The 11951-nt window shown below is 46.7% G+C and overlaps 1 protein-coding gene across 2 annotated transcripts in view; it reads right to left on the reverse strand.

The window, feature by feature from the left end:
* Positions 1 to 11951, reverse strand: part of LOC105896238 (EBF transcription factor 1) — a 152700-nt gene that overhangs the window by 16214 nt on the left and 124535 nt on the right. For both annotated transcript variants that reach the window (XM_012822976.3, XM_031571959.2), the window contains exon 11: positions 6623 to 6711. In XM_012822976.3, the coding sequence (XP_012678430.1) occupies positions 6623 to 6711 (89 nt within the window). The remainder of the gene's footprint in view (positions 1 to 6622; positions 6712 to 11951) is intronic.

Below are 11951 nucleotides of genomic sequence, written 5' to 3' on the forward strand. Positions count from 1 at the left end.
TTTTAACATCTTGTCACAATGTGAGTCAGTGTCAAAAAAACACATTTGGAGAAAACGAAAATGGAATAAAAACAAACTACCACAAAAAAAGGAAAAAAAACATGTCCTCCCAGCTTTGCCTAAGCCACATCCAGCCTTGCTGGGGCCAAAGAGAGGACACAAAGGCTGCCTTCTCCTCATGGTGTGAATGTTCAGTGAACAATTAAAGCTTCTGCCTTCCTCCGGCTAATCCCTTCACATGGGCCGCTACACCGTCTGTGCCCGCCTGTCTGTCACTGCCGGCCCATGTGTCCCTGGCTGGCCGTCGGTCAGTCTCCCAGCCCGCCAGCGCAGCGCGGCGCAGCACTACCCTATTACACTAAATTACCTCCTGTTTTTACAGCTAGGATATCAAAAGGCTAATCCGCCTCTGATCTACTTATCCAAAATACAGTGTGTGACAAATGTGAAAAATATAGTGTGTGTGTGTGTGTTAGGACAGTATGTGTGTGTGTGTGTGTGTGTGTGCGTGTGTGTGTGTGCGCGCTGCAGGCACGGATTAGTTTCTTTTTAAATGTGTGTTTGGTTCAAAGGGTATTCCAAGTGCTTCTGGCATTTGATTTGTGGCTGATTTGTGTAATGAGAGTGTGGAATAACTGGCTTACTGTGCTGGCACACTCATAGATTCTGTGTGGTATTGAGAAATGGAGATAAGGAGATCTCAGTATTTAGAGGAAAGATCCCTGCATGTGTGAGTGTGTGTCTCAGAGTGAGGCTATACTGTCCATCTGGATCCTTGAAAGTGTGTGTGTGTGTGTGTGTGTGTGTGTGTGTGTGTGTGTGTGTGTGTGTGTGTGTGTGTGTGTGTGTGTGTGTGTGTGTGTGTGTGTGTGTGTGTGTGTGTGTGTGTCTGTGTACCCATAATTAGTATTGTGTGTATATGTAATTGTGTGACTGAGGATGTACGTCATTGTCTATGACTATATTTGTCTATCTTTGTCTCCATATGTGTAATATATATATATATGTGTGTGTGTGTGTGTGTGTGTGTGTGTGTGTGTGTGTGCGTGTGTGTGTGTGCTTGTGTGTTTGAGGGTGTGTCAGTGTGTGTGTGTTTGTAGGGGGGTACGACACACACACGTGCTCAACGAACACATCCGTCCATCTCTGCCTCCCTGTCCCTCATCGCTCACCGGCGCGTGATGGAGTCCAGCACTTGTGAAGAGGTGCCGTCAGCAAACTGTTATTACCTCAATAAAGGGGGAAATCGATAGGGCAGCGCCGAGCGCCAGAGCCAGGGACGCCTGCCATGCTGCGTGACATCAGCACAGGACCACCCCAACACTGCCGCGGTCACACACACAGCCCTCACACTCACACACACACACACACACACACACACACACACACACACACACACACACACACACACACATACTCCCTAAATATCCCCAAAAAAACATTCTACATATGCAGACTGTAAGAGCTGTGTGATATAATTTCTCTTTTTGGTATTGCCTTATTTTCATCCCTAACCATACACACACATACACACACCGAGATACACACACACACACACACACACACACACACACACACACACCTGCACACTCGCTTGTACATTCCCCTTTGCTGTGACTCAATTACTCTTGGTGGAGCAATAATAAAGTCCAGGCAGCAGAGGCTTCGATCGGCTGACCCGCGGCAATGCAGCCCTGGACAGCTGACTTCACCATGATGGATCACCTCTCTCAGCATGTGCTTTTAAACAGGCAGTGCACACACACACACACACACACACACACACACACACACACACACACACACACACACACACACACACACACAAGCATGAACAAACACACACACACACACATGCATGTACACACCCACACACAAATATACATACACATACATACAAACATACATATATACGCCCGTAGCTAGGCATAAATACTCTCCCAAGGATCACCATATACTATAAGGCACGTGCAACTTCTGCATTCACAAAGACATGCCCACATCCTGTACAAACTAATGTAACCACACACACACACACACACACACACACACACACACACTGAGCGATCTTATTCTCTGTGTCCCAGGCTTAACCATTGTCAGGAGGAGCGGTGTAAGTCAGGGTCACAGGAGAAAGGCAGGCTGTTCTCCGTCCCGGTTATTTACGCACGCTGGTGGGGCTGTTTCTCAACACATGGTCCACATTTGAAGGCTAGCAGTCGGGGGGCTGTGTCGCCGAGTCAAAGTTCATTAGCCACCGCACTCATTCATTCTCTCGCTCGCTCCGCGACCGGCATCCTCTCCGCAAGAGGAAGGAGGAGGGAATGTGAGGAGGAGCAGGGGCCTAACCACAGCATCTGCCCCCCGAGAGGCTCCGTGAGGACAGAGCGCGGAACTAAAGTTTACTTTCAAGCTACATAAAGTGTAGCCCTCATGTCTATGTGGAAACGGACACAGGCTTACACATACAAACATGTACACACACGTAGAAGCACACAAATATACACATGCTCTGACATGCACAGACGCGCACACACACATGTATACACACACACACACACCACACACACACACACATGTATACACACACACAAAACACACACATACATATACACATGGAAACACACGTGTTCGCACATGGAAACACACACACATACACAGTCATGAACACACACACATATGCACACACAAAGCCTGACACTCACAACACACACACACACACACACACACACACACACACACACACACACACACACACACATACCCTGACAGACACACACACAAACATACAGGGGCACACAATCAGCGGCAAGTCCCTGGAGAGTCCTGCCAGGCACCTGGGCCAACTGACCTTAAGCGTTAAGGAAGGTTGGATGTTTTTCTCAGGGTCTGCGAGTCAAACTCCTGGTCTTTAGTAATGAAGCCCTTTCTCTCAGGGGAAAAAGGTTGTTTATCTTGCTCGCGCTCCGCAAGCCACAGATAGAACCCGTTTTGTGGGGGCGGTGTGGGGGGGTTGAGGGAAGGGGGGTGGGGGGTGTTGAGGGGAACAGGGCGACAGATGAACCTTTCGCGTCCCACCTGTCTCAGCTCGGGAAAGACTTAACACGGCCAATATCACTGTGCCAGTCTGAGGCCCACAGAAAGCACTCGCGAATGAGGCTGCTGAAAACAGGTACTGCGTAACAGGCAGCGCAACTTTCAGTAGGTGTTAGGAAGTGTTATAGCAAAAATATACATTTGTCAACTTGACTGCGGAGACATTTGTACAGCTTTCTAACACGGAGTTGTTTATTAAACGTTACTGAAATACAAAAACATTCACAGCAGAGCCCTACACAGGGCAAGAGTGCCTTTAGAAACACACACACACACACACACACACACACACACACACACAGTAATTCATTAATGGCATAATCATTGAACAAACTCCCTGTGTTAAGCTGCATCAAAAAAGTGAGACACACACAGGCATGGACACACACACACACGCACACACTCACACACAGGCACGAACAATAAAAAAACACTCACGCCCCTACAAAGAGTGACTGCCAATGACCGTGCGTGTGTCCCCGCGTCCCTGCGCAAAATCGATGTCCCTTCATTGGACGTGACAGTGACTTATGCTTCGGCTAATTGCGACGAATGGCTTGATTTCGGAAGCTGTGGTGTGGGGTTGTGTGTGTGTGTGTGTGTGTGTGTGTGTGTGTGTGTGTGTGTGTGTGTGTGTGTGTGTGTGTGTGTGTGTGTGTGTGTGTGGGTGGGGAGGGCTTTGAGTGCTTGTGTGATCCGGGCCAAAAACACTTGGGCGTGGAGCGGAAGAGTACAATAGCTGTCTGTTTCTCTATTACACGGGTGCTGGAGCCGTAAATGGGAGGTTAATGTGAACTAATGGAGTGAGACGCCAGCGCTGGTGCCGGAGCCCCGAGCCTGTGCAGTGCAGTGCAGTGCAGTGCGGTGCGGCGCCGCCGACAGCCACGACGCTCGGAGATGGATGAAGTCTCTCAAATCACTCACTCCTTCACCGTGCGCACCGTGTGTACCACGCAACGCCACCTCTGCCTCTCTATCTCTCTCTCTCCCTTTCTCTCTCACACACACACACACACCCCTATAACCACCAGGATGTTTCTATTTGATCTCAGACGTTGGGTGACGTGATGAAGAGTAATAGAGAGGGGCCGCTCAGGGATTCTGGCTCCACGGTGGCCTTCTCCAGCTTTAGACTGGGTGAGCCTCTGCTAGATATTCAGTGTATAAAAACCTCTATGTATGTGATTGTGAAAAGAAAAGAAAATAAAGTCACTGCACTTAGGTATTGTCCCCTAAATAGCAGGATATAAGCTTCCAGGCTGTGGTATTGCACTTTTAAACCTGCAATTTGCTGCCCCTTTGGGAGTTTTGGAGAAACTTTCACTGGCCACTTCCAAGAGAGTATGTCAGAGTTTTCAGCACTGCTGTTGTTTCAGGATGTATACAGGATTTATACACTACACTCCTTTAACATCTCTTTATGAGAATTCAGTTATGATAGCAACCTGTACTGGTTGATTTATTTATTGACTGACTGACTGACTGACTGTTTTGATTGATTGATTGATTGACAGATTGTATTGAATGTCATAAGCTTGGCACCACTTTTTTGTAAGTCTGCATCCTGATCCTTTCTTTTCGAGTGTCAGCTCTGTCAGCCTTTAATCTGACAGCAAACCTAGATGGGTATAGGGCTCCTGGCACAGAGACACGGGCGGGGTCACAGCGGAAGGTCAGGGCTCCTGGCACAGAGACACGGGCGGGGTCACAGCGGAAGGTCAGGGCGCGTGGTGTGTTTGGTAGCGGACGGGGGATAGGGGTAGGGGGGCGGAGGGGGCGAGAGATGCCATCATGCTCGGCCCCTCATTAGCCTGCTGTTCTTACTCCATTAAGTGTTGTTGTAGCCGCTGGACCCAGAGCGAACCGGGGGGACGCCGAAAGCAAGATAAAATGCTGTGTGTTTATTACTCCCCAAGGATCAATTTAGTGCACACTTTTCCTGCTCAAGCAGAGCTCACACACACACACACACACACACACACAAACACATGAACACACCAATACCTACTTTAGCCACTATCCCAGTGGGCAGTGTAAGTAAGAGCACATTGTTGTCTAGATCTGTCTACATTTAGTCTGGGTGCACCTGCACAATTGCTGTGCAGCATACTTTTGCCTTTGTGTGTGTGCGTGTGTGTGTGCGTGTTTGTGTGAGTGCGTGTGTGTGTGTGCATGTGTGCGTGCGTGTGTGTGCATCTGTGTGCAAATGCAGCTGTGCGAAAGAGATTATGAGCACATGTGCGTGGAGTGTTCTTGCAATGACATCACAGAAGACACACACCCTAATGTGCTACAATGTGTCCGTGTTCAGTCTGATGACATTACTCAACGGCAAATCAGGAATATCTGGAAATGCTTTGGCGAAAATGAACCAGCTCCCACACACACACACACACACACACACACACACCCACCCACGCAACCACACACACACACAGTAATCCCCACAGCTGCAGAAAATTTGGGGTCACGACTTTGCCCAACACGCCTCACTTGACTGAATGAAACTTGCCTGGAGAATCAGCGTTTGGGTCAAGTCACCTCCCATTGTATCAGGGCAGGGTGCAACCGCATGCTTCTCAATGAGAATAACTTATGTAAAAACAAAGGGTGAAAGGGTTAAGCATGGGACACTAGTTTTCCATTCTTCTTTTTCCAGCCAGTGACAGGATAAATCTTGAATGTTTTCTACCTTCTGTGTTGTTTTTAAATGAGATTCAAACCGAACACGAGAGATATCTTTGGCCAGACGCAGGGGTTACTGGGGAGAATGTGAACTCGGAGGGTTTCACAACGGGTGGCCGGCTTCTCCTGCCGAGTGTTTGAGGTGCGTTTCACCGAAAAAATAAAATATTGCAACACACTTGTCTTTGTGGCCAGATCACCAGGGGACGTGGTGAAAGACAGAGGGCTGCTGAAGAGAAGGAGAAAGACACTGCGCCTGATACCATGTCAAACTCGCTGCGTCAGAGATTAAACTCTACAAAAATGTATCCTGGACTGCCTGTGGTTTAAGTAGCTGATACCTGTCTTTGTTCTCTGGCAGACATGACAAAGTGCCAAAACTCTCTGACCTTAGGAAGAGCATGCAATATTATTCAGCTATCCATCCATATCTAATTGGGCTGTCATATTGGGTTCGGCTTTGGCCGCTGAATTAAGCCGTGTTGTTCTATGACGACGACTATTCACTGTCCGAATTAATAAAGGGATTAATTTACTTGGGAGGTCTGCTCAGGTTTTAATTAAACTAATGGAAATATTCTCAGAGGCTTGTGGACCCTTCAGCTCGTGTCAGAATTCCGTCAGATATTTCTACCAAAACAGTCTTAACTCAAGTGGATTCATATGGGAATAAAGCGTCAAAGCTACCAGGCAGCTGTACACTTTACCTACTGAGACACACAGCCAAGGTAGACTGGTGGACACATCAGACGGCTCACTGGCCATCTTACCGCCACAGACACTGGGCCCAGATAAGAAGGGATCTGTGGGACATTTAGAGAGAAAAGAAGAGGGGACAGACCTTTGGGAGACGCTCAGGGTCTCCAGGGTGTCTGGGGATGACCTTCTGGAGTCTCTGGAAACCGTAGTCAATGGTAGGCTCATTCAGGGCTAGAGAGAGAGAGAGAGAGAGAGAGAGAGAGAGAGAGAGAGAGAGAATCCATTAATGACATGTCACATTCAAAAATGAGAGAGAGGGTTCTCAATGGGATTCAGTAAAAGGACAGCCGATGGGACCTATCAGAGCTTCCTGATAAGAGCGTCTGGTCTGGTCCTACGAGACAGATGAGAAAGGGAATCGCTCGCCAGGATCTGGGTCAGCCTACACAACAGGTCCTCAGGAACAATCTTTAGACAACAATATGCCAAAAGCCAACAAACTTTACAACTCTCTAGCAGACACCTTCTGCCCAAGCTCCTAAAAGCACCTGTGTCCTGGCCAAAAAAAATGTCCTAGTGCATTAATCATGTCGCCAGGCATCCCCCAGGCCTGCCGTAACGGCAAAGCAAACCAAAAACACATCAGGAAATGAGTAACAAAGCTTTTCTGATGTTGCACGCACTTAGGATCATTTCTGAACAAATCGATTGACAACGAAGACATGAGACAGTCATAAGTGATGTTGGAGGGGGTGAGAGAGTGTCAGGTTTAAGAAAAAAGAAATCCTCAATTGTTCTAATGGAAGAAGCAACGCATTCTCACAGCCTAGATTGCCCTTATTTATGAAGGCGAGGACTGAAAAGCAGGTATGGGATGGTAATCTGGAGGGAGATTTTAAAGAGGACATTTACGTTTACGCATTTAGCGTCGCAATTACCGGCGTTAAGCCTTTATCTTGTCAAAGAGCTAATGTAAAAGCCTGTCAGTCAGAGGAGGGGAGGGGAAGGAAGGGGAGGGGAGAGGAGGGGTGTTTCTGAGAAGGGAGCGGACGAGGAGGAAGGGTGAGAGCACAAAGATGGTGGCCTATCCATTTGTGTTGCTTTTAGAGCGCACAAGAAAAGAGTGGTAAAGATACTCCATTGAAGTACACATACACACACAAACACACACACACACACACACACACACACACAGAAACCACAAGAAAGTGAATGCCTTGTGATGTGACAGCATCGTCTCTTTTAGTTACATGCTGGCATCTGGGAGCTCTAACACTAAGACTCTCAGGCAGAAGAGAGTGGAGTTGCCAAACACAGGGAGAGAAAGACAGAAAGAGAGAGAGAGAGAAAGAAAGAGAGACTAAAGGAATGGGAAAACAATTATGATCTCTTGCAAAATTTCTGCACCTTGGGGTATGTTCGCTGAAGGATGTCCAGGGTTTGCTGGCGAGACGATTGGCAATCCACCAGAAAAACAACAACAACAACAGCGAAAAAAACTTTCTTTACCCCAGGGTACAGCAACTTGCATCATCATCATCATCATCATTGCCGTGAATGGAAAACAGATTTTCTAAGCTTCAAGTCAATACAAATTCACGACACAAAAGGTGGTTTGAAACCCACTGAAGCATCAAACTGAACGGGGAAAATCACATCTCTATTAAAACAAAAATGAGGAAATGGATGAATACGCTTAGAACTTTGTCACCATTTACTTTTTCTTTATCTGTGTTTCTCTTGGTCAAATTCAACCTCAAATCCAAACTGCTTTTTTATCGCGTGAATATGTACCTATCAACTGTTTCCTATGTACTGAGTGAACAAATAGACATAGAAATAGAAAGATCATTTTGAAAAGTCTCTCTCTATCCCTCTCTCCCTCCTCCTTTTTTCTCTCTGTCTCTCTCCCCCTCTTCTTTCTGTCTATGCCCTGTCCTTTGTCACCTGTTGTCCCAACCTCCTGGACCTCAGCGCACCATACAGAGAGCATTATGGCACTGAGAAAACAGTGGCCCTTCTTCTTTGGGTGCTGTGTCTGTCATGGTGCCTGCCTCAGAAGAGCTCAGAAACCATGTGAATAAAATAAAAAAAGAGATCGAAAACGAAAAAGGGGGGGGGGGGGGGGATCTTTCTTCAGTTCTGTTGTCCCCATGGACACACAAGGGCCTCAAAATGAGCTTTGGTTCCACAGAACACAGTGGTGAAAGGAGGGGATGAAAAGAGGAAGAGAGAGAAGCAGAGTGGTTTTGATGGTGTGAAGGTGTGTGTGTGTGTGTGTGTGTGTGTGTGTGTGTGTGTGTGTGTGTGTGCACGTCTGGAGTAAGAATGAGACAGAGAGTGAGAGAGAGAGAGAGAGAGAGAAAGCGATCTAGGAGATCTAGGTGCTTTCCTTGTGGCTGTTGCGGTAGGGTGGTTTGAGCACAATGCCCAAGTCTCTAATTAAGTCCTCTCCGACACCCAAGTCCAACTTGACAAACAACAGGCCTGAGGTTTCCAAGGATATCACATTTTTTACACCTCACTTTGGCCTCTCAATTCAGTGTCAGGGATTTCTCCGAAGAACCGAAGTTACAAACTGATCCTTTTAACAACTTCAGAGTCTTGTGATTGCAGAGTATTGCAAAACTATGAACTATGAGATGAACTAATATGTTAGCGCCTTTTTCGTCGCAACATGCACCTAAAAACATGGCATGGTATGTACAAACAGACCAGACCGCACATGGCTAAAATCGCATTCTGCCTACCTGCTACACTATTGACTTTGTTTGCTATAACTGCACAACAGTCCCAGTATATATTCTTGTGAGTGATGTAGAATTACTGCCCTGTATTATCTCTCTCTGTTTGATGACACACTGTTAGCTTATATATCCTGAATGCTAAACTTTTGTTTCCTTTTCTGTCGGTCAGCAGTTCCATGATTCCATTCAATTACACTTCCATTCAATGATTGAATGATTCCTTTCAGTTGTGGATGCCACAAATTATGGTTAGAGTGCAGTGACAAGCATTGATTATGCAATCAGCTGTAGGTTTTAGTACATGCAATGTGAAATGAAGACACAGCGCCACTTTCTGCAGACTGGTCACTGTATGCGCTACGCTCTCCAACATACGCACATCTGCCCCATGCGTACTTTACATTTTTTTTTTTTTACAATAAAGTCTCTTAGATGTCTGCGTATGTAAAATGTACATGTCGTAACATGTCATTGATGCGTCCAACCCATCTCCACACACACACACACACACACACACACACACACACACACACACACACACACACACACACACACTCCGAATCCCAGCCCAGCATGTAAATACTTCAGCAGGGATAAATGGAGGAAATTCCAGTGTGTGTGATTTACCTCTGATTTTTGTCCCATTTGCCTGTCCTTAAAGAGATGCCCGGGGGCAAATGCCTCAAACACAATCCGAATGCAAAATGACCATGTCCGCGCCCGCCATAAACATGGGAAGAAATAACAAATCCATAACTATCGATGTCGAGAAAACCCAGACGTCCAAACGAAAAAAGCAAAAAAACACTGCCCAGCTTCAAACTCTGCTGTGAAAGAAGGGAGGGGACATCCGACTTTTCTTTTTCTTCAGAAAGAAAAAAAACCAACACTAAATCAAGAGCCACGGTCCCAGAATCACACCAAATATGTGCGACACAAAAGACAAGGAAAAAAAAGGCCCAGAGGACAGACAATACATCATATTAAAAATGGCCGCCCTATAATTAGGGCGACAGGGGCCCGTATTGCCGGGAGAGGTGAGGGGCCCCTGGAGCAGCAGGAAAGGAGCCTTGCGACCTTCCCGCCCCCCTCCTGTTAAAAGCAAATATGGAGATTAATGGGCAGGGGGCTCAGTGGAGCTGCACAGTTGTGGTTGTCAAGGGCTGTTTACTCTCCCTCTATATTCGCTATCGATTTCCACGTTGGACAGTCTCTCTTTTTTCCCCCTCTCCTCAAGGCCAGCGGGTAATATTCACTTACTGAGAAGGGGGTATCTGCATCCTGTAATCTTCACAGGGTGGAGTGTCTGTGAACAGGGCCTATTATTGCCCCGTAAACATTGATGAATGGGACATTTTCCCTAGTTAGAATGCACTCTCTCTATCACTCTCACTATCTCTCTCTCTCTCTCTCGCTCTCTCTCATGCATGTAGACATACACACAGATTCATGTATACACGGGCAGGAGGATGCATGATAGTCATACTCAAATACACACGTGCGCCCACATATGAACATGTGTGCATGTGCGCACACACACACACACACACACACACAGAGTCTGTATGTACTGTCTCACACACACATACACTCTCACACAAATTAGATTCAGCTCCAAGCTCCAGGAGGGTAGACAAGTAAGCCGGCCACCATGAATCCCGAGTTACAACACTGTCTTGGGAAAGAACTAACCTTTCCTCCACTTACACAAGTGGCAGAGTGAGCACACACACAAAAAGAATATACACACACACTTAATGTAAGAGATAGAGCAAGACTTTCACAAGGCATGTTTAGCTGGGTTTTGCATCTGGATTTATCTGTGTGTGTCCTCCAGATTAAAGCCTGGGTATAAGGAGGAAAAACCCCTGACCGCTTTTCCCCTCTAAACTCTAACCTCCACAAATGCACTTAAATGCTTTGCATCACCTAAAAAATTGGCTATTGTGTAATGTCATCACTGCATGGAAATCCTTCACATGGGAAGGATGGAGTTGTAGCCGCAGACAAGCCATGTTAGCCAAGATCACTTAGAGTACTTTTCCAAGTTTAAGGACAAGCCATGTTAGCAAATATATCCTCTTCCATGAAGCATAACGACAGTACATAAATGGGGAAGTGAGTGAGTTTTTTTTTTTGTTTCTCTTTCTCTCTCTTTCTCTCTCCCTTTTGTTTCATTTCTTTTTTTGGCCCTCTCTTTTACTGTACCTCAACACAATATTCTGTAAAATGTGAAACAATCCAAACCACAGGCAGGGATATTTATAGAGCGGCCAAATTCAGTTTTAAAGAGCTGTTTTATTGGTTGCTCCTCTTATTAGGACCACATGGCACCAGAGTTTTGGTGAGGGATGTCGGTGTACATTTCTCCTGGGGCAACAGAGGTGGTTTTGACACAGGAATAGAACACAAAAGATGGTGTGTGTGTGTGTGTGTGTGTGGGAGAGGGGGGGTGGGGGGTCTCACCCCCAACTGATGGCTATTTTGACTTCTTCTCCAAAAACCCTGGGACGGCTCCAGTCAGTGCAGAGAGGGAGGCCCAGGACCAAAAAACACATCTTCTAAGAAACGCTACTGACAAGAGTGAGAATAGCATAGCATCCTCCAGGGACGTTTCTTTGCCTTGTTTGTTCTTGGCGGACGCTAACTTTAAGCCAACAGTTACACTGAGTTATTCTGAACCATGTACAGCATACCAACCACATTCCACCACGCCGAACGAAG

This window comes from Clupea harengus, chromosome 8 (assembly GCF_900700415.2).
Source record: "Clupea harengus chromosome 8, Ch_v2.0.2, whole genome shotgun sequence".
Taxonomy (NCBI): domain Eukaryota; kingdom Metazoa; phylum Chordata; class Actinopteri; order Clupeiformes; family Clupeidae; genus Clupea; species Clupea harengus.